This window comes from Stegodyphus dumicola, chromosome 3 (genome assembly GCF_044657685.1).
Source record: "Stegodyphus dumicola isolate Sdum_Otavi_A_Nest chromosome 3, ASM4465768v1".
Taxonomy (NCBI): Eukaryota; Metazoa; Arthropoda; class Arachnida; order Araneae; family Eresidae; genus Stegodyphus; species Stegodyphus dumicola.
This window is the reverse complement of record NC_140770.1, coordinates 18,685,204-18,709,688: the sequence shown is the minus strand read 5'-3', so window position 1 is coordinate 18,709,688 and position 24,485 is coordinate 18,685,204. Positions and strand designations below refer to the sequence as shown.

At 35.2% G+C, this 24,485-nt stretch overlaps 1 protein-coding gene across 1 annotated transcript in view; it reads left to right on the top strand.

The window, feature by feature from the left end:
- Window positions 1–24,485, top strand: part of LOC118200240 (Na(+)/citrate cotransporter-like) — a 93,291-nt gene that overhangs the window by 37,725 nt on the left and 31,081 nt on the right. Inside the window, exons 6-7 of the mRNA XM_085812322.1 lie at window positions 12,063–12,200; window positions 21,876–21,995. Coding sequence (XP_085668448.1) covers window positions 12,063–12,200; window positions 21,876–21,995 — 258 coding nt within the window. The remainder of the gene's footprint in view (window positions 1–12,062; window positions 12,201–21,875; window positions 21,996–24,485) is intronic.

Here is a 24,485-nt window from a genome sequence, read left to right as displayed (position 1 = left end):
AAAAGGTAATTAAATCAAAACAATGTTGTTAGTTTAATAACATTATTAATAACGTAGGTAAGGTATTCAATTTAAATCAAATCTAAGCCTTAAATTAGTCAAAGGCTAAACGGATGTAACTAGCTGGCAAGCTGGCTCAAACCTGCGTCGACGTGACAAGCATACTATTGGCAAGAATTAAGCAAAGCTGAAAACACAACGGTGATGTAGAATATCAACTGGTAACGTGGCCTTCAGCAGGCCGAACACGCTCTATCCAAGCAATATAAAACCTGCTTTTAATTACTATCTATCGTACTTTCAGGCGAATAGCGCGCAAGTATAATTTAAAGCTACATTTAAAAAAATTTTTACGTATATTCACGTATAACGCGATGTCACTTATTCGAACATTTGTGCTAGCCTTTCGAACAATGATAAAGCGCAATGACAAGTGATAAGGGAAAGAATATGCGTGTGGGTTAAATGCTCGAGTGAGTATATATTCCGGCAGAGATGGTGTATTGTATTCAATGCAGCTGTCCGAAAGAATGCACTTCTAATCTGTGTGAATTCGTGCAATTGGGAGTTAAATGCGTTCCCCTTCTGTAGTCGTTTGAAGCCGAGATTTTGAAGTGGAAATTGTAAACCGCATTTGCTTTAGTTGAAATACAGTTGATCTAGTGTTCCTTTTAGCAGCAAATATGGCTTTCGACAAAAGAAACAAACACTGTGCTGGTTTCAAATGCAAGACCATTCATTTTGCGAAAGAAAATGGAAATCGTGTTGCAGCAAATATGTTTGGCGTTGGTGAAAGATGGAACGGATAATGATCATTTATTTATGGATCAATATAACAACGATGATGAAGATGAAACAAAAATCTGTGATACGCCTGAAGATATAACGGAAGACAAACTCTACAGAGGCTGTTCGCACATTTTTTAGACGATTTTGGTAAGCGGTAATAAAACATCGTTTGCTGCAAAAGAAGTAATTGCAATTGTACTATGTTTTTAAAAGTCAAAATTATCGTCTGTGGCTTGAGATTTTTGTTTTTATTCAAAATGGCGAATTTAACAAAGCAGTGAATCGAAGGCTACATTTGCGCTCTTTTCGAAGAGAAATAGGCATACTCCGTTATCCAAAAACGATGTGAGAGTCATGGTATTGTGATATCTAAAGCGTCGATAGGTAATATCATCAACAAGAAAGGAAAAAACGTCAAATTGGAGCCTCAAGTGGGACAAAAATTCCAAACAAGTATCCAAGATAAAAACGGACATCTTAGACTATTGCAATGGTACGTAGTTTAATGTTAAAAGAAAATCCCTTCAGTCAAAGGACAGTTGCAAAATCATTAAAATGCTCGGTGTGCACTGTAAACAAAATGATAAACGTTGATTTAAATCTTAAGAAAGCGAAAAAACGCAATGTGCATCGTCTTCTTCCAAAGCATATCGCTCAACGCAGGACACGCTGCAGAATTCTATATGAGAAACACTTATCCAAAGAAAAATCGAAAACAATTGTCACAATAGATGAAGCATGGGTGTATTTAAATGATTGTAACAAAAAAAAAAAGAGCCATTTATTATCATAAAAAGGGAGAAAATAAATTACATGGTTCAAAGAATGGAAAGAAAGTTTTTCTAAGGGACTCATGATTGTTGCTGGTTTTTCTTATAATGGCAATTTAAAAATAAAGAGAGTGCAAAAAAATGTCAAGATTTACTCCAAATACTATCAGGAACATATTTTATCGCCAATTTTTCTGAATGAAATACCATCGCTTTACCCACATTGCCATCCATCTGTGAGACTCCATTGAGACAAAGCTAGCAGTCACACATCCAAATCCACTGTAAATTTCCTAAAAGAAATGGAACAAAAAACTGGTATCAAGGCCATACCCTTCACTGATATCCCTACTAAATCTCCCGATGTGTCACCTATGGATTTTTGTGCTTCCAGACTTTTAAAAACTGCACTATCCAAACGTTGTCAGAAACCCTAACAGGACTCTGGAAAGCAGTTCGGGAGGAATGGTATAGAATATACAGGGGTTGGACGAAAATATGGAAACACCTTTAAAAAAACATGTTTCTTTGCTTAATATGGTGTAGGAAACCCGTTGGCATCCAAAACAGCTTGCAGTCTTCTCGGAATGGATAAATACAGTTCCTGTATGTTTTCCAAGGGAATATTATACCATTCTTCCTGCAAAACGGTGGCAAGTTCAGATAACGATGTTGGCGGTGGATAACGAGAACGCACTTTTCGTTCCAATGTAGACCACAAAGGTTCGATAATATTCAGGTCTTGTGACTGTGGTGGCCAGGGGAGATGGGACAACTCATCCTCGTGCTCAGGAAACCAGTCCTGGACAATGTGAGCTGTGTGAACAGGGGCTTTGTCGTCTTGGAAGACACCATCACCATCGGGGAACAAAGTTTGTACCATGGGATGAACTTGATCGGCCAAAATGTTCACATAAGTCTTGGCAGTCGTGTGCCCTGACACAGTTATCATGGGGCTAGCAGAGAACCACGATATGGCTGCCCAAACCATAACAGAACCCCCGCCATATTTCACTCTTGGCAACAAGCAGTCTGTATTATAGGCTTGAGAAGGCGTTCTCCAGACGTAAACTCGGCCAGAAGTGGGAAACAATATGAAAGAAGACTCGTCAGACCATATTACTCGCTTCCACTGCTCTATAGTCCAGGCTTTATGACTTAAACACCACCTTTTCCTGTTACGGGCATTAGCATCACTGATGAGTGGCTTCTCAATTGCAGCACGGCCCCTTCTAATTGTTTTGGTACTCACAGGGTTCGGTAACACAACATTCATTTCAGCAGTAACTTTAGCAGCTGTGGTCTTCTTATTTTTCGTCACAATTGCCCTTAATGATCGTCTGTCACGATCACTCAGGACACACTTTCGTCCGCGCTGTGATTTAGCAGATGATGTTTTTCCGCTTTTCAAATATGCGGAATAAATCTTCGATACAGTACCTCTTGAAAAACTAAACACCTCGGCTACCTTGCTTACGGAAGCACCTACCATACGTGCTCCAACAATTTGCCCACGTTCGAAGTCTGTTAACTCTGACATAATGCAATGACAACCTCACATAACAGTACTCTGACAACAACTGAACTGTTAAGCACATTTACGAAGTTATATAGGTGGCGTCAGTAGTCAAAAACGCCAGCGCCACCTACATATTTCATTAAATTCAATCTTTCTTTTCAAACATGCATTTCACAAGGTATTTCCATATTTTTGTCCATCCACTGTATCTTCTGCCACTTCAAAAGGCAATATTATCCTGGAAATTGCGGTGTCGAAAGGTAGTTCAGAATAAGGGATGTCAAATAGGACATTTAAAACACAATTTTATGTAATTTAGTTTTGTGAATACAATATACATCGTCTAAAAAATGTGTGAGCAGCCTCTGCACATGCTATCCGATAATGAAAATGGTTAATTTCATAAGGTATGTTATTGCTTTCAAATAAGCAGCATTTCGGTGCATGTGAAAAATCTAATTTTTTTCTGATTTTTCTGCTATCATTTTTATATCCGGCAGCACCTGTAAATTTCGACGCGATATTTTGTATTACAAGTGAGCGTCATAGGCCGGAATATATGGTTACCTCGTTTGAATACGCGCGAACTTAAATTAACATTTTGGCAGGAAAGCGGAAAGGGAGAAGTGACAGGTAAAATGCGTAACCTATACTAACGGGTTAGATAAAATAAATAAATACGTTACAGTTTATGTAGTTTACAAGTAAGGGTAAACATGCTCATCTAACTCATAACTCCTACTTTAGGTTTTCCTCTAACTACTTAAACTACATCGCTACATCTATCTAAAGATCTAAAAATGGAATTTTGAAACGAATCTCTATTTGATGAATAACATGAAGTTTTTTTGCTAGGAGAAATGTTAATTAGTATTCGGAGAGGCTTTAATTTTAGAAAATATTATTTTCGTTTCTTATTACGTAAGGAATTATCACATTTTCCCTTGCCTGCATGCTGTCCGGATGGCATAATGGCAAACCGCACATTGAGTTGACCAATGTTAAACGAATTTCGCTTACTGCGCATGCTCAAAAGAGAATTTTGGCACAGTTACGACTTTGGCGCAATTTTAAAAGAAGATAAATACGGTATATGGTTGATGTTGTGTTATCTTGGGTGTAAACAGTTCGAGGTTTTAAAACGTGTCAGGTTGTAATCTGCTTCATTACTTGGAGTATAAATGTCGATTGTAAACTACCCAAATTTTCTTTTAAAAAGGATTACAAAACAGGAAACATTAAAAGATATATTAGCTGATTATACTTCTGAGGAATAAAAACAATTGAGTATTTACCATACGCTCCATTCATATATACTTTAACAAATTAAGCATTAAATCTAGTTTAAATTACTGAATTAAAGGTCAAATAAATTACTGTAAGTAAATGAAATAGACTGTTGCAATTGTAAACAGTCGATAAGACCTACATGACGAACAGACGTGTGTAGGGTCTCTTATGCTTAGTCTCCAGTATTTTCTCCCACGCCAGCGGTAATCCATTGAGCATGCGCAGTAATCGAAATTCGTTAACATTGACCAACTCAATGTGCTGTTTGCCATTAAGCGTCCGGATGTGGGTATTCAAGGCGTCATCTAGCTTGAAAGATACGTGGTACAAATACTGGAGATGGCAGACTAGAATTTTGATATCTGCTGTTGTGAAAAATAAGCTTTTTATTTTTGGTTCTTTCAAAACTAAGTCTAGGAAAATAAATATACCAAAATATACGTAAGAGCTCATTAATAAATAATTGTTTTGACTTAACAGATATTCAAAGCGGCTATTTCAGAGGATTTAAACAATTTTCTACAGTTACGATTTTATTCCCATTGAGAGAAATGGACGCCAGCCTCCCCCCTCCCCATTTCGAGATAAATTGCACATTTACAACCAGACAGTTGCCTTTATCTATCCCCCTCCCCATTTCGAGACAAATTGCAAACTGCACATTTACAACCAAGCAGTTCCCTTTACCTAACACCCTCCCCATTTCGAGATAAATTGCAAATTGCACATTTGCAACCAAGCAGTTGCCTTTATCTAATCTTTCGTCTTCAGCATCATCGTCGTCTAATATGCAGGGTGTTTCGAAACTCGTGCGGGGGGCAAATTTAAGGGGTGATAAAGATGCGTATCAGAAAAGCCTTCACGAGAAAAAGGTCCATTCATCCGTGAATAACACATATGCACTGAAATCAGGCTGCGCTGCTAGCTGTTCCAAAAACCAAAATGCAAACTCGACGCGTGACGGACAAAGTACAGGTATTATGGCTTGCACTTTCTGTACATAGTAGGGGTGTAGTCCTTTGTCCAGTAATACTCGCCAAACAATCGAGTGGGGTACGTTTATGGTCCAGGAAACCTCTGGCATGCTAATATCTGGACGATTTTCCACTCTTTGCAGAATGTCCTCTACAAATTGTGGCGTCCTCAGATTCTTGCCACGCCCTCTGTCACGCATGGCGGTCACGAAGGGATCCGGTTTCACACGGGCACCAATGCAATCGCTCGAACATTTTTCGGTCTGGCACTTGTCTTCTTAGAAACGGTGGCCTATGCGGGCTTTCGGCTTAAAGCATGCTCAAATGCAAGACCCATATGCATTTGGGAGCTCTGATGCATATGGGAGTTCTGATGCTCTGAGCATATGGGAATGAATGCTCTCATGCATTCCCATATGCTCTGATGCAAGACCATACATAAAATGCATGCCAGCCGTTTCCTGATTACTGTACGTCAACATGCTTTCTGAAATCTACGCTAGAAATGACGATGTGTAAGACAACTTGCGCTTTATTGCTTGCTATTACAGCTCCTAGCGGTTCACATCTTGCTCTCCGCCCATGCATTGTACAGTGAAAATTACTTGTTTAGATGTTTTCTATCACCCTTTAAATTTTTGATGATGAGTTTCGAAACATCCCGTATAACAATCTGGTAGCTTTTTCTCTCTTTTGCCGACAACCGAAGAGATAAGACCGTTAAATACTGGTCGTTCAACTTGAGGTCAAAACTCTGCAAACAGGCTGGTTGGTTGCATTAGCGTTTTCGCGGTTTCGCCCATGTGTAACATGAATACGAACTAACATCCGTATGAAAGTCCTCCAAGAAAGTATCTCTTTCCTCAGGCATATAGTCTGTCAGCCTTATCGTAACTTGATAAGCTTATTTTTCAATCCTACAGCACTGAGTACTAATTACTTAAATGGAAGTTTAAATACGTATAAAGTGGAAATATACACCAAACATTTGTTGTCCCAAATGTTTTCTTGATATGTGATTAGGCTTTATAGACATCTCATTCTTTAATAGTCAATCTATTTCCAGTAGTACACACTAACTCCAGGGGGAAAAAAATCTTAAAGGTTTCAGATTTTAAATTACATCCAAAGGGGATTTTTTTTTTTAACATTTTGTCTGTTACCTTTATTTATTAAATATCACGTTTTTCGCACTTAAACCACAAAATCCAGTTCTAGAGCAATATCGCAAAATAGTTTTCAATTAAGCCTATCTTTACAATTTCCGATACAGTATCTCGCGCGCTGGAGATAATTTTTTTTCTGTACAACGCTGCCATGGCTCGCTCTGAAATAATTGAGTTTGTTCACCAAAAATTCGTTAAAAATTTACAAAATATGAAATCGATAATAAAATAAATTCCGAATTTCAAACTTGGGCTTCCAGATGCCCATATTCGCTGTAGGATTACGTCATTCAAAATTCGATGGCTCAATGTACCGTTGTTTTATCACAATGCGAGAAACATACTTACATTCATGCAGATTTTGCATTATTTAATTTCTTCAAATATAATGCAGGACTCTAACAGTGGGTGGCAACAGTTTGAAAAGTGAAACGGATATTTATAGTCAACAAACGCAAAATCGCAAAACGAAAACAATAATCCTTCAGGGACAAAGCCCCCTTGGACTAAAAAAAAGCAAGATAAAAAAGATAAGCTTAAATAACCTAAAATCTGTGCAATAAACTGCCATGCGGCCTGAAATGCAATGCGGTATAAAAGCTTAATTGCGTCGCAACTCTCTCTCTCTTTTGTTTTCCCTTCTGCTTCCAGACACTTGTGTCGCTTTGTCGCAGAGTTCACTTTTCTAATTTTCGTTTTTTAAGAATATGCAATCTGCACAAAATTTGGGGTTGCATAATGTGTATTATCCAGAAATAAAATTATTTGTAGCGTCTAGGCAACGTCTTCAAGTTTTGTTTGTTTGTTTGTTTATGCATCCATCGTTCTAACCACGCAATCAAATTGTCTTCAAGTTATGATGCAGAGAACCATTTCCAATACGTTGCAACTCATTTCTACCAAGTCATCTTATTTCAATAATAACGCAGTTTTATTGCGCGCGCACGCACACACACACACACACACATATATATATATATATGTGTGTGTGTGTGTGTGTGTGTGTATAACTATTAAACTAATTAATTGGAACTCTAATATCTCTAGAAAAGTAATAGAAAACACGTTTCATAGCCAAATAATCAGAATAAAAAATATATATACTGAAATAGACGATTTAAAGGAAGAAATAATAAAGCTAATTAATGTTCATGTTGATAACCAAGTACCACCAAAATTTATTAATTTATATATTAAAAAGACAGGCATTAACTTTACTTTATAAGTTTTTGACTCTTTTTGATATGATAACATTACCTTAAACTAAGACACAATAACACGCCGAATAAATACTAATTCAGAAGTCAAACAACAAAAATCAGCGTTATACCTACAAAATTTTCACAGGACTAGTTTCGATGGTTTTACCGAACCATCATCTTCAGCTGCAAAACCGCAAATGAACAAGATAGGAAATAATGATTAGATAAGATAAGAAAGCCTGGACAAGAATAAGCAAGTGGCGCCATCTGTTGGCGAAACCAGAACTAAAACATAATTTCTCTAAAAGCCGAAGGCAAATTTGGATTGGAATTAGGATCGTTAACTAGAACAGAAAGATTTTTATGAATGTGAAATGCCTCTAGAAAATCCAGTTCTCCAATGGAAGATGTTTTTTGAATAATTTTGGCAGCAGAAAAATTGAAAGTGTGATTTTCGGACCAACAATGTTGAGCAACAGAAGACCTCTGTGTTCCCTTTTTTCTAACATATGCCTCATGTTCTTTGACGCGAAATTTTAAGGCTCTCTTAGTTTGGCCAATGTAAATTAAACCACACTGGCAAGGAATCCTATAAATACCCCAGGAATTCATATCCGGAATGGGGTCCTTGAGTATGGAACTCGGAATTTTATTGATGGGAGAATAAACAACCCGAAAGTTAAATTTCTGCAAAATATGTGCAACTTTATAGCTAATTGATGGAAAGAAGGGAATGACAAGAGAATTTTTATAATCTCCTAAAACAAGAGTGTGCCTTTTTGTGTGTTGAGATGAGAATTTTTTAACTGCTTGATTAATAATGTTGGGTGAAAAGCCCCTGTCAATAGCTATTGCTTTTAAATAATTTAGTTCTTCATCAAGGGCTAGTTTGGAGGAGCAAACTTGAAGAGCACGGAAAACATAGGAATAAAATGAAGCTAACTTTTGTTTAGTCGGATGACATGATTTGTGGTGGAAGGCAAACTGATGAAGGTTTACGGTAAACCGTAGTACTGAAGTTGGATGTGTTACGTGTGACCAGAATGTCGAATTCTCTTCCGTTTCTCGACATTCTGGTCACACGTAACACATCCAACTTCAGTACTACGGTTTACCATAAACCTTCATCGGTTTGCCTTCCACCACACTTTAAATCATGTCATCCGACTAAACAAAAGTTAGCTTCATTTTATTCCTATGTTTTCCGTGCTCTTCAAGTTTGCTCCTCCAAACTAGCCCTTGATGAAGAACTAAATTATTTAAAAGCAATAGCTATTGACAGGGGCTTTCCACCCAACATTATTAATCAAGCAGTTAAAAAATTCTCATCTCAACACACAAAAAGGCACACTCTTGTTTTAGGAGATTATAAAAATTCTCTTGTCATTCCCTTCTTTCCATCAATTAGCTATGAAGTTGCACATATTTTGCAGAAATTTAATTTTCGGGTTGTTTATTCTCCCATCAATAAAATTCCGAGTTCCATACTCAAGGACCCCATTCCGGATATGAATTCCTGGGGTATTTATAGGATTCCTTGCCAGTGTGGTTTAATTTACATTGGCCAAACTAAGAGAGCCTTAAAATTTCGCGTCAAGGAACATGAGGCATATGTTAGAAAAAAGGAAACACAGAAGTCTTCTGTTGCTCAACATTATTGCTCAACATGGTCTGAAAACCACACTTTCAGTTTTTCTGCTGCCAAAATTATTCAAAAAACATCTTCCATTGGAAAACTGGATTTTCTAGAGGCATTTCACATTCATAAAAATCTTTCTGTTCTAGTTAACGATCCTAATTCCAATCCAAATTTGCCTTCGGCTTTTAGAGAAATTATGTTTTAGTTCTGGTTTCGCCAACAGATGGCGCCACTTGCTTATTCTTGTCCAGGCTTTCTTATCTTATCTAATCATTATTTCCTATCTTGTTCATTTGCGGTTTTGCAGCTGTAGATGATGGTTCGGTAAAACCATCGAAACTAGTCCTGTGAAAATTTTGTAGGTATAACGCTGATTTTTGTTGTTTGACTTCTGAATTAGTATTACCTTAAACCTTAGCTGGAGGGTAATGAAGGATATAGAAGAGTAAAGAAATTATCTTGTAAATTTTTATTGTAAATAAATTTGTAAATATGTATATTTAATCAATACTGGATTCGTTCCTTTTACTAATAAAGGGCCAAATCTTTTCAAAAGTCTCAATTATAGCCCGAACTGAGTGAAGATTTTAATCTTCTTCTAATTTTCCATACTTTAGCCAGTATTTAGTTAAGTTTTGATATACCAGTTGAAATCAAGTTCATTAAACTTTCAATATTTTCTTTCATTAAATATAACTTTTAATTAACTTCTTTAAGGAATTTTTGGGAAATTTCTGGGAATTTTTTTAGAGGTTTTTTAAGGACTTCGTTTCAAAAAATTTTGGGAAATTTTTAGACATTTTAAATTTTACTTAAATTTTAAAACTTAAATTTACTTAAATTTAATAAAATTAAATTTACTTAAGTTTAATAAAACTTAAATTTTAAAACATTTTAGTTTTATTTAATTACTTTAATTATTCGCAATTTTCCCACACACAAAAAAAATTTCACTTAACGTTATTTGCAATATTTACACAATTTTTCAACAGAACACACATTTCACATTACAAACAGTTTACATTTATTAATTCACAATACCACTTAACTCTATTTTACTTCAAGCAACTTACATCTCTTGATTGGCTCAGCTACTTAACTCCCTAAATAATTGATCGTTAAAATTAAAATTAATTTTTTCTAGATTTATTTTTATATATTTTAATATTAATGGTTAAAAAATTTTTAATATAACAAAGATAGCAGCTTGGCACTCAAATTTACCTACATAAGCGCCATCTATATAATTAATTTGAAGAACACACTTCTCTTTAAAAACACTTTTGCAGACCCCAATGCTCATATAGTAGGTAAGTTAGAATTAAAACTTACTATTTACTTGCTTAAGTATTTTTTAAAATTTTTTATGTAGTATTTAAGTATTTTCTAAATATAAAATTATATTTTTAAGTATATATTTGTTTTTTAAAAATTGTGAATTAGTTCTTTTTGTATCTTATTGGTTTACATGGATTATGTCTAGTTCTTTTTTAGTTTCTTTTTATTGATATGCATATTCGTGTCGGGGAGGTTTCTGTAGACAAGGGTTTCTAAAATACATTGGTTTCTAGATTATTTTTCATAAAAAATTAATTTTTTTAATTAATTTTTTTAAAAAAAGTTTAATTTAATACTTGATTTTACTTGCTTGTTTCTCAAAAGACTTCATATGTATTTTACTTTTAGAACTTTAATTCTTTAATGCTAATTTCTAAGGGTACCACTTTATTAGTATTTCTTTTTGGACATTCTTCACTTTTTACTTTTGGTTTTGACTTTTACCCTTCCCTGCATGAATGACGAAACACGAATTGAATGATTGGAGAGTTAGGTTTGGAGGCAACTTCTCCATGATAAGTCTGTTTTATGCATTTTTAAAAAAATTGTTTGGATTAATTTTAATTTGCTAAATTAGTGAATTTATTTTCATGGATTGGTTTCGCACTTGATTTGCTTATGCTTCTGAATTTAAATGATATTGTAGATTAGTTCAAGAATTAAATCTTTTATATATTTGCACATTGAAAAAAATTTTTTTTTAAATTATTTTGGCTTTAAATTTGCTTTTTCACTTTTATACGTGTTTGTTAAAATTTAAATATATATACGGCGAAGCGCGTAATGGAGTTGGCTTGGTTCGATGTTCATTTAGAAATTTCCCTTGAAAAGCCAAAATGGACCTTGAATTGAGCTAATTAACCATTTTGCGCTTTTTAATTTTTAACTTTAATGTAATTTTTGCCTTTAACTTGTTCCATCGATTAGTATTTTACTGTGTTTTATAATTTACTTTTTATTTCGCATATAGTGTAATATATTACCTCATTCAATTGATTTGTTTTTTTTAATACTGTGTTAAAATTTCCGAAAATTTTTAGCATATAGCTTTTATTATTCGAACTTGTAAATATAATTTTTTTTTTCCTTTTTCACACTATTCATAACTACTGGATATGGTTATGTTGGAATTTTCTTGGAGCCACAGCTTTTGGTAACTTTTTGGCGAGCTTACTACAATTTATCTTCTCATTTCCTTAATATTGCAGCAAATTGCGCAAAAAAAATTTGACCAAAATTGGTCTTTTTTGTATTGTTCTCACAACTTTTCTTATAATATATATATATATATATATATGTGTGTGTGTGTGTGTCGTATTTTAGGTATGGAAAAGGTTACATTTTTATAAACCTAAATAAAATTTTCTTTCTTTAGGACTGAAACTTCAGGTCCCCGTCGTTCCGTTATCAAAATGGCACTTTTGCTGGGTGTCTGCTACTCGGCCAATATCGGAGGAACGGGTACAATAACTGGAACAGGGCCTAATCTTATGCTTATAGGTTTCCTCGAAGAGTAAGTTACCTCAAGTATTTCCTATATTATAAAGCATAACCTGAGACTATAGTTAAAAATCATTTAAAAATGTAAATAAAGGAATATCTTTAATGAAGTATGATCAAGGCTAGTTAAGTCTGACTCAAACACTTCGCTTCAAGAATATGCTTTTAGTAGTATATTCTTCAAGCCGTCTTCTTTGCAGTGCGAAAACCTCTTAAGAATTTTTTGGTTGCGCTGAACATATGCATGAACTGTCTATAGCTAATAATGCGTTAGCCTTATGAGACACTCGAAGGTTTATTAACTCAAGAATCCATAGCAGAATTGTTTTGAACTTTCTTCTATGTGAACCTACTTACCTTTCTCAATATACAGGGTGTATCAGTACAGCGGGTGACAAACTTTCAGGAGAGATAGAATTCATCTAGACGGTGGAAAATCATATAGCAATGCATGGTTGGAAACGATTTCCTGGCGCACAACACAAAACGCAAAAAAGGAAGGACAAAAACAGTGAGATAAAACATGTTTCATTATGTTTAGTACAACAGAAACATACAAATAAGAGCAAAAAGAAACAACGATCGTCATTAACACGTTGAGCGCCAAGCGTATTTCTTAGACAATTCCGTTCAGGCCACGCGCGCCGCTTAAGCCCTGGTATTGTAGGGCCAGCGATTCTTATCGCAGTAGATAGTTTACGCTTGGAACGTGATTCCTATAGGCATTCATTCAACACGTTACTCGCAAAGTCTGTTTTGTAAATAGTTACATTCTATAGAAAGATATTACGAAGCAGAAAATTAGCATTACTGAAGTCCGGAAAGAATTAGCGCTATCCCTTACAAGTTGTGAAAAAGAAGATATTCCATCGAACAGAAATGCAAGAATATCTATAAACGACAGCATAAACTCCAAAGAAAACCGAGAAAAGCCTCTGAAGTGCGGAAATATTGTAAATTATGTTATGATAAAAATGCAACTGGAGCTGGCAGAGTAATGACCAGAGAAAAAGACTAAGACAGTTGTCACAATTTTTGCAATAGCTGTAATGGAGAATGGTTTTTATGCTTACCGTGTTTCAATGAAATCCATTAGTCCTGTAATGAATCAAAATTAAGTAAATTTTAAATAATTTTTCTGTAATTCCATAAAACAGGGTAAATTGCATAGTTATATATCATGTTACACGCTGTCAGCCAGCAGCGGTCGACGCGACCTAAACGGAAAGTCTAGTGTCAGCCACAGATGACTGACGCGGCCTAAACGAAAAGTGTAGTGTCAGCCACAGATGGCTGACGCGGCCTAAACGAAAAGTGTAGTGTCAGCCACAGATGGCTGACGCGGCCTAAACAAAAAGTCTAGTATCAGCCACAGATGGCCGACGCGGTCTAAACAAAAAGTCTAGCTTCAGCCACAGATGGCTGACGCGGCCTAAACGGAAAGTCTAGTGTCAGCCACAGATGGCTGACATGGCGCTCAACGTGTTAAAGAAGGAATTCGAAATTACGACCCCGAATCGTGATGGAGGCCTCACTTCTCTGCCGCATGGAGGATCTGCATCACGAATGGAAGATCGCATCGAAGATGCATGGCGCACGGTTCCTGCATCAAGTCCAAGTCGTAATTTCGAACATCTTCAATAATGAGGATTGTTGTCTTTTTATGTTGTTTTTTCTTTGTTATTGTTGTATTCCGAATAATAAACACGTTTTCCCTGTTTTCTCACCCCGTTCGTGTCCTTTCTTTCGTAACTTATGTGTCGTCAATATCGGGCCAGGAAAGCGTTTCTAATCATGTATTCCTATGTGATTTCCCATCTTGTAGATGTATTCTATCTCTCCTGAAAATTTGCCTCCGCTTTACTCATGCACCTGCCACTCATGTACCTATCTGCAATAAATATGCACCTCATTCTGCACTGAATTTGTCAAATTCTGCACAGTATCTGCTGTATATAAAGCATATAATTACTATGCAACTATCTACATTGCGTGTGCATTACCTACAATACCTTACAACCTGTTGTGTATCTGACTTTGCACTGTGCGTTTGTTCTATGAGCAATGTGTATATAAAAAGTACAGTGTACCTACTTTAATCCAATAAACACTGTGCATCTAATAAATATAAAATAAGCTCAGCGCATTCTATAACATAGTGTCTCCACTACAGTTATTGCCTGCACATCATATCTGTATTATTCAAACTATCTGTATTATATCTGCACTGTATCTGACATATGCATAATGTATAATTCATCTATATCTATCAATATTGTATCTGCATTACCTGTATAATCTCATAACTTCTCGTAGAAATATATAGCTTGGCAACATAGCATGCATGGTGCTGCGTACTATAATTGTGTGTATACAATAGTATAGTTTTTTTTAATCTGTAAGTATAACTGTGTTTATATAATTGTGCACAATTGTGTTATATACCGTAGTATAGTGTTTTATTTTGTGTTTTAACACGTTAGTATAATTGTGTTTGCATAATTGCACACCATAACTGTGTTGTATATAGTAGTATAGTGTCTTATTTCGTTTGTACAATTGTGCGCAGTATAAATTCTAATATCTAACGCTTTACAAGCATAGTGTATCTGTTTTTACATTGTGTATCAATTCTGTAAGCATTGTGTATATAAAAAGCGCTGCATATCTATTCAAATTAAATAAGTATTGTGTACCTGATATAATGCCTTGCATAATGTATTCTCCAGAGTAAAGGTTCATCTGTAATTACTATATCATCTAATAACAAAATTTAATATTCTACAGTGTGCCTGCATGCTTTATGTATGTTTATTTGCGCATTTTACATGTGATATGTGATCTAAATGTGTCTTTAGTGTAAGTGTATACTATACATTAGCTTAAATATGTTTCATTATAAGTATGTGTTTTACTTGTATAAGTGTGTGCAAACTAGTATCTAATTTCTATTTTTATATAATGTGCTTACATGTTTTATATGTGTTATATATGTGCTTTTATATGTGTTTTACAAGTGTTTTGTATGTATCTTTATATGTGCAAGTGTATGTACTTGTATGTGTATGTATATGCTGTAATTAGTGTCTAACAGTGTCTAACAAACCAAGATGTAACAAATCATCCGCCTATCGATCAAAACTAATGTATTCCTAAGACGCCTCTGTATGGCCATGTACAGTTACGTAAAATTCTTCAATAAACTCCCAAGGTGGCCTCATGAGGCTCCTGGGAGTTGCTGACACTAGATAGGGAAGGGCGCGGGACATATGCCTGTTTACCTCTGTTAAACATCAGGCGTCCCCGTCCTCCGTCACCTGTCACCTGTACGCATGCACCCTGTAAGAATCTACATTTCTTACGAATTTCGATCTTTGGTAAGTGATGGTGACATAGTCTGCTTCTTCGTTTTCAGTCAAATGAATTATTCGTTTGTTTTTTTTCATTTTAATTGTAAAAGCCCTTGTAATCGGTAATATTAAAGTAACGGGATTTTTGAATATCTACATTTAGTTCCAAAATTTAAGCCTGTGTGAGATAAAAAATGTGCAATGGGCTAACAAACTTATCTAATCTAATGGGAAAACAACCGTGTTGCATATTTCTGCCGCCTAGCTAAAGCCTTATCCAACAAATGAATTAGCCAGAATATAAAGATGAGCTACCGACCCTTTTTACTTCCTTGTACGAAGTAAAAAGGAAGTACTGTAATCGCGAAAAGTTTCAGGCAGCACATTTCATCGAAAATATCCATTTTGACCGCTATCGAATGCAATTTAACGATGTTTTCGCGTGACATCTGTACGTAAGGACAGAATAAAAGGCTCTTTTTCTACAAAAAAGTTAGTAAACTACTTTAAAATGAATTCTGAAGAGAATTTTTCGTAGTGTCTGTAGGTACATATGTATCTCGCATAACCAAACGTATATAAATATATTTATATATATATATATATCCATTCTGTTACCCGGCTCAGTGATCTCAGTTTCTTTACTCTTATATGTTTGTAAATTGGGAATTTTTTGCTTTAAAATGATTGAATTATGTTGTTCTTATGTTTCGGTTAAGGTTTTTATGCCTTTAGTGAATCTGCATGCAATATTTTTAGAATTATCAAACATTTTAACTTTGTTTAAATGCCACTAAGCCTAATAGTTGTTTCCATGGCGGACATTGCTTGTTTACCTTTCAAACAGCAGAATAGTAGATTTGTTGCCAATCTAGAGAACGTAAGCTTTGCTATAACAAAGATAACGCCTTCTTTTATTATAGCGAATTAAATCATGCTTAATCCATTCTGGAATTTATTCGAGGAAATAAGTCTTTAAGATTTACTTCGTAATTTAGATTAATTTAGATTAGATACTTCGTAATTAGATTTAGATTAACATCTTGATTTTTAATGTATTTTTGCCTTGTCGCGAACTGAATGAATTGAATGAAAAATACTGAATTGTCTGTGAAAACTATTGTTTTTTTTTTTTTTTTTTTTTTTTTTTTTTTTTTTTTTTTTTTTTTTGTTCTTTGCTTAATTGCTTCTATACATCGTTTTAGATTTATTATAGTATTTGAATAGAATATGTGCAACGATTAGATAGTTCTTAAGATGATATAAATTTTGTGCATTATGAGCTAAAAAATGAATGAAATGTAACGGTATTAAGTGAACTTAGGGCCAGAGTGTCGCTGTGGTAAACAAATACAGTGAATTTTAAAGAGTGCATTTATTCTATTGTGGTTTATGCGCTATCGCCGAAGTAGATTTAATTCAGTCCGGTAAGTTTAAATGAAATGCAACAAAAAAAGCATATAATTTAATATTCCGTAGAAGGAAGTCGGTTCTAGGAAAAACGCCCACAGGAATAATGCTCACAGGTATAAATGCTCACAGGAAAAAAGCCCACACAGAAATATGCCCATAAAGAAAAAAGCTCACATGGAAAAATGCTCACATAGAAATATGTTCACATGGAAATAAGCCACTGATAAATAATTCACGTAGAAATATCCATACATTAATGAACCAATAATTAATAGATTTGAACATCGTACACCTACTCTAATTTTCTAAAGAAAATTTATTTAAATTACCAAAACATATATGGTATATATTTCAAAAACTGTATAACTTATGCATAGATTCAGTTGTTATAAAAGATTGCTATTAATTATGGGCCGTTTTGAATTAAGAAAAGAAGAGGAGGAAGGAAATAAAAATGAAAGAGAATATACAATGAAAAAATTATTACAATTTTAATTGTTAAAAAAATTAAATAATAATAAATATAAGTTACACATTTTATAATATAAACATTTAGCAGAATAAGCAAATAGAAATTATTATTTTATTTAAATTACGTAAAATAGTTAATTTTATCATCGATTTCATGATAGTTTGTTACATGATTCGCGATTACCAAATGTAATTTTCGTATTTTCTTATTTTTACTTCAGTACATCCTGTATTTACATTACCTTATAACAAACGGCCCACCAGCGGCCGAGCGGTAAAGTCGCTGAACACTGGTAGTTCGGTCTGAGGTTCGAATCTCGCGAACGAGCTGGCTGCATGGGTGTTTTCGTGGTTTTCCCCATGTGTAACGTGTATACGAGCCAGTTTCCCTTAGAAAGTCCTCCACGAAGGCATCCCTCCTCTTAGGCAGATAGCCCTCGAGGCTTTGCCATATTCACATACACACAGACCTTATAACAAACGTTGACAGACTAAATCTTTTTTCAGTCCGTCAAATAAAAACCACACACTGGGATGGCTATAATTAAATGATGAATTTAGTACGTTATGAAATTCTTCGCAACAATTTGTGATTTTAGGAGATTTTTTTTTTGAAGGCTGCTTCATGATGTTCAAATTAAAAGGCATCATCAAAGTGCCTAAAAATGTTAATTCTATTTCTAAAATTTTAAATTTCTGCAGAAATTTTACAAATTTTTTAGCTCTAAGCTTAAATAACTACATTCAAACATCAATTCGTATAAATACACATCAAAAGTATGCAAAAATAGAATAAAAAACCAAAAATTAATTATTGGCAATAACAGGGGAAAAATGTTGTGCCAGAGGCAGTGGTATAAACATATTACAGTACCTGCAAAATTTTTCTACAATTTTTCATGCTTTTATTTACCGCTCCTGAGAAAGTTAATGGGAGCATTTGTTCATGTGAGCTTTTTTTCGTGTGAGCATATTTCTAAGTGAGCATTTTTTGCATGTGTAGTTTTTTCGATGAGGTCATATTTACGTGTGGGCTTTTTCCTGTGAGCTTTTATACCAGTGAACATTATTCTGGGAGCATTTTTCCTGTGGGCTTTTTTCCGGTCACCAAGGAAAGGAAGTCATGTGGTGCACATATCAGATTTTTTTATGTGTCAGTTTATAAAACTTTGCAGGTCGTATCCACGACTTCCAGAATCAATTCACATTGAAAGACATTATATTTGCTTTGGTTGTTGCCTGGAATGATGTGAACTGTACTCACTGTAGGTGTACACTGTGGCTTACTGTAAATGAAGAGTAGAGTTATTAAGTTTCTTTTGGTTTTGAATTCTGTCCGCCCAAATGTCCGAGATCTGGAATTTACTTATATGTTCGGATATACTTATATGTGCTAATGAGCGGAAGGTACAGGCTTGGCTGGATGTAGAAAATCCTCTTCTTGCACACTTTCACAAGATGACGGCAAAATAATTGGGCATGTAACGGGAGGGTGAAGATAAAAACGATACGCATAGATAGACAGTTACACGAATGAAACCAGATAAAGAATTTAAGGCTTTCTTGTTTATCTCTCTTAACACATGATGTCATGAAACTTCATTGTATATTCAACGAGTTTTGGAAACTCTGGCGACAGTCTTGCAAGTAGGTAGACATTCGAACTTATGTGTCATCACACTAAGAAATTCGTAAGCTTCGTGTGATAATATTCATGGTAATTTTAGAATATTATTTAGGTTTGCTTTTATGAAGTATCAAATATGTATGTATTATCTTTGAGGGCTTTTACTAGTTTGCCAAACTTCACGAATGTTACGTCATCCGTGAAAACAAATAGTTTAGAATGGGTTGGTCGTTTACGTTCCTCTATATTATAAAATATGATGTTCTAAAAATCTGCACTCATGCAAGATCCCTGGGAAAATCATCTTGTCTTTGGTAATTGTGCTATTATTTTGTAAAACTATGCTTTTCTTTGACGTAAATAATCTGTTAATATAAAAAAGATGTTTTTTGGCACAACTGAATTTCCCGAGAACCTGAAGGACTGCAGGCCACCATAGCAAATCAAATGCATACTTTCAATCCAGGCACAAAATAGCTGAATGCAGCTGATTTGCTTTGTTGGATCTCATCTCTTGTAAGAGAACATCTGCATGAATTGTATAGCACTGGTTTCTGAAACTATATGGTAAGTACTAATGAATCCATTTGTGTGAAAGTGATATTTGAGTCCTGCCATCATTCCGTTTTTCAATATTTTCCCATGAGACTGAAATGAGATTTTTTGGTCTACAAGATGTGGGATCATCTGGCCTTTTATTCGTTTTGACAAATAACACAATCTGATCTGTTTTTAAGCAATTGGGAAAATTTAATGCATTTGTTGCAAAAGACCGTGATTAAATTCTTGTTGCATTAAAGGAGTTTTCATAATCTGGTTATCTAACCTTTTTTTTTTCTGGCGAAGCATTTGATGAGGTGTGAGATCTCTTTTGTTGTGAATGGAACTTCGTCTACTGTCTCTGGCATAACTTTGCAATGGCGTATTACTTCCTAATCTGGAGTGTCTTCGTTAGGAAGATCCTTAGTGTACACTGCATCTAGTATGGCATTTATTGGTAACGTGGTAATGTCTGTGCTATTGTTTGAATTTATTTTCCCCAGCTCTTAGGTTTTTGACTGATTTAGTTGCCTTCTAAGGCCTTTTGTCTTAGCTAGGCTCTTTAGTCCACCAATTAGTTTTACTGATTGAATTGTTAGTTCTGCTATTTGGTATTTCTGGTATTGGTATTAACGTATTTGAGCATATCACCTGAGATTTTTCCCATTATTAGCTCAGCTGTGATGTTCAGTTCTTCATTGTCAGAGCAGCTGTTGATTGAGGTACCTAAATTATTAGATTCTTCTCTCATTAAATAAATAAAAATCTTTTCTTTACTTTTAGTAATTTTGAATCGCAGTAAAGCCAAATTTAAGGTTTGTTTGCTCAGATCAAATGACACCTAATTATGATTGGACAGTGAACCTTAGTCTGGTCTGGATCTGGTATTAATTTCATTAATAAGATGGTGGGATATCAAAGTTAAGTGAGGCCATTATCTGCCATTTCGAGTTGGGAATGAAGTTAAATAAGAGGACTGGTTAAGTTAAATTAGGTCACGAGAATTTATGAATTCTTACACTAAATTTTCTCTCTGGTCACATGTGTGAAAAACGTGGGCTGCATATCAGTTTGAATGAAAAAGCTCGAACTTCGTTGACAATAACCTATAAGAGATCTACTTGCGTTACTATGTTGAGTTGCTGTCCTTTGATGATATAGCGTTTTTGTTGGACTGGCATCGCGTTTTTGTTGCTATTACTAGTTTCGCTTGTGTCAATCAGATAAAATCCACGAAATTCAGTGTGGCGAGGATTCAAGATTGCACCTGTCGTTGGCAAAGAGCTTGACCACCATATAGATGAAAGTACAACTTTGCTCAGTTTCGCCCCCAATTCTAAAGGAAAGCACTCCGGAAACACTACCAAAATGGCCACCGACTCTAGGACTTGACGAGTCTATCGGTGTAATTATCATGTTCGCAGATGACATCTAATACCTGTTATTGGTGGTTAAAAGCTAGCATGCAGGATGACATTTTTGGGAGAATCGGTCCAAGGGTCTCCAAACACTTTCTCCCTAAGAATAACTTCTCTAGAGGACTTTCGGACAGCCAGATATTTAGAATGCCTTCATGCCACACAGCTAATATTATTTTACAAACAACATGCCTTCTCTGGGATTTGAACCGGGCCAGTCACCGTCGTAAACCACTACCCAGGTTGGCCGGAGCTGGCATCATGTAACTGTTTATAAGCTAATGTCACTAAACATCAACATCATAATCGATTCTTCCAAGACCTCATATGGATTAAATGTCCACTCTTGAAATTATTAAATATAAGCTAAAGATTTTTGACCTAGCCGCTGCACAAATGGGCTGTTGCACTAGAACAGACTGCCTCACGTTTTGGTAACTTACCGTCATTCTTGGTAGAATACAATTTTGTAATAGAGCTGAGATAAAAGAAGAACTCGCAGATGTTTTCGCTTTAAGCCAGTTCTGTTCTTTCATATCGAAAATCAGAAATATTTCTGTAGTTCGACAGAAATTCAATTATATGGATTTCTTAGTTTTCGCAATGACTGACTGCTGATTTTCGTAAAACTTGTTTTAAATGGCATATTGTTAGATCTGTAGGACTTTCCCAAAGACCTAATAATTTTAGTGAACGCAAAAAGAAGTTTAACTTCCTCCTAGTTTAGATTCGAATTTAGTTTTAATGATAATTAAATTCAATAAAATGCTTTCATTATAAAATGACTAAGTGACAATCATGAGAACTTGAGATAAAGATAAAAATTAGTAATTCAATTACCGGCTTCTTTCTTTTTTTTTCCTTCACAGGTTTCACCCTAGAAGTGAAGATATCACTTATTCAACGTGGATGATGTACAATGTTCCTGGAATGGTTCTGTGTGTACTGATTTGTTGGTTTTATCTATGGCTGGTGCACATTCGATGCTCGTACGTAGAATAATTCTTCCTATACAGGGTGATTCGCTACCAGACCGACAAACTTGCAGGGTGTGAAGGGGGTACATAGGTGACTCGGAATCCAATAGGAATGAAGAGTCGCAAATGCCGTAGTTGCGAGCTATCGTGTAAAGAAGCAGAGAAAAATAGCAGAATCAGCAACACATTAATGGGACGGAAAAACATTTTATTGAAAGGTTGTACTATAGCAGGTGTTCGAAGTCCATGCATGATAGGTCCGGTGATCTGGCAGGCCAATGTACCCGGCCATCACGATCTATCCACCGCTGTCCAAAGGTTACGTCTTGGTGTCGGCAGTCGAGTAATGTGGAGCAGTCCGGTCATGCTGGTACCACATGGACCTACACCGGAGTTACTATGCATGGACTTCTTCCTCTGTGTTCACTTGAAGAGTGACATGTCAGGAATCTTCCAGAACGTAAGGAATTCCATGCAGCTCTGCTCATAGCCCTGCCAGACGACTTCTGGTCATAATTTCGAACACGTGTTGTGGTACAACCTTTCAATAAAATATTTTTGTCCGATAAATGTGTTGCCGTTTCTGTTCTTATACTCTGTTCTTATTCTTATTATTAACGGACTTACTATGCATGGACTTCTTCCTCTGTGTTCACTTGAAGAGTGACATGCCAGGTATCTTCCAGAACGCAAGGAATTCCATGCAGCTCCGCTCATAGCCCTGCCAGATGACTTTTGGTCATAATTTCGAACACGTGTTGTTGTACAACCTTTCAATAAAATATTTTTGTCCGATAAATGTGTTGCCGTTTCTGTTCTTATTCTCTGTTCTTATTCTTATTATTAACGGACTTACTATGCATGGACTTCTTCCTCTGTGTTCACTTGAAGAGTGACATGCCAGGAATCTTCCATAACGTAAGGAATTCCATGCAGCTCCGCTCATAGCCCTGCCAGATGACTTTTGGTCAAAATTTCGAACACGTGTTGTGGTACAACCTTTCAATAAAATATTTTTGTCCGATAAATGTGTTGCCGTTTCTGTTCTTATTCTCTGTTCTTATTCTTATTATTAACGGACTTACTATGCATGGACTTCTTCCTCTGTGTTCACTTGAAGAGTGACATGCCAGGAATCTTCCATAACGTAAGGAATTCCATGCAGCTCTGCTCATAGCCCTGCCAGACGACTTCTGGTCAAAATTTCGAACACGTGTTGTGGTACAACCTTTCAATAAAATATTTTTGTCCGATAAATGTGTTGCCGTTTCTGTTCTTATTCTCTGTTTCTTTGCACCATAGCTCGCAACTACGGCATTTGCAACCGTGCATATGATTCCGAGGCGTCTCTGTACCCTCTACCTTTTTTTTTTTTTTTTTTTTTTTTTTTTTTTTTGTTTTTGCTTGGCGCAGCCCTTGTTTGTCATAAAATCTTGTCGATTAGGTGGATGGGGCTGCTCCCTATTTGTACCCCCTACACTTTGTCGGTCTGGTAGCAAATCAACCTGTATATTATACGCTATTTTAATATTATGTTTTTATGATGCTAAACTTCTGGTACTGTTTTAAATTATGACTATATTTGCATATAGGATACTGAAATCAAACTCAATAAAAATTTAATAATATATGAATACATACAGGGTGACTCATTCAGAGAAATAAAGAAATAAATTATATAATTTCTGATCTTTTATTAATGGCATATATTTTTTTCGTATTGAAAAATGGAAAAAGTTTTTATTACGATGGTAATAGCTACTGGCTGCTGTTATACAGCAAGCAGAAAATTTTATGTAGGGCAGTTATCTGTTCAGAGATACACTGATACTTCTATTACGTATTTGATGATGGGTATTCAAAAATTTTAAACTATAGGTATTTAAATACAAAATTTAGGGAAAGAAATCATTATATAGACATTTTAGGACTTGAACAAATTTAGATAATGTTAAATAATATGCAATTAACAATGTTTAATAATTAAGACCGACATCTGGCAGTTCCATTCAAATCAATTCGGCTTTGATGAGTTAATCTATTTTAGTTAGTAAATTTAGCCGCCCAGACGGTATAATGGTTAAGGGAGCCTGACTGTGATACCAAAGGGCTTGGGTTCGAATCCCGGAGAAGGCATGGATGTAAAACTGTCTTTCCCTTCATAGGAGGTAACGGTGGCCGCCTATTAGGAGCCTCCATAATAAAATGGTCACCGCTTCTGGCCTTAGTAGTGGCCAATGCCGTTATAGGCAAGTGCCCGCCATTTGTAAAAAAAAAAAAAAAAAAAAAAAGAAGTTAGTATATTTAAGTTGGTAAAATCTGCAATCCAAATTACTTTCATTTTTAATAAACTGTAAAGAAAATATTATTGATAACAATACTTTTTTCCTAATTTACTTAGCATGCATTACCTGCATTATGCAGGGTGTTTATAAAGTCCTGGACCCATTTTGATGTTTAATAACTCATAAAATAATAAAGATAGATTGAAATTAATAACAT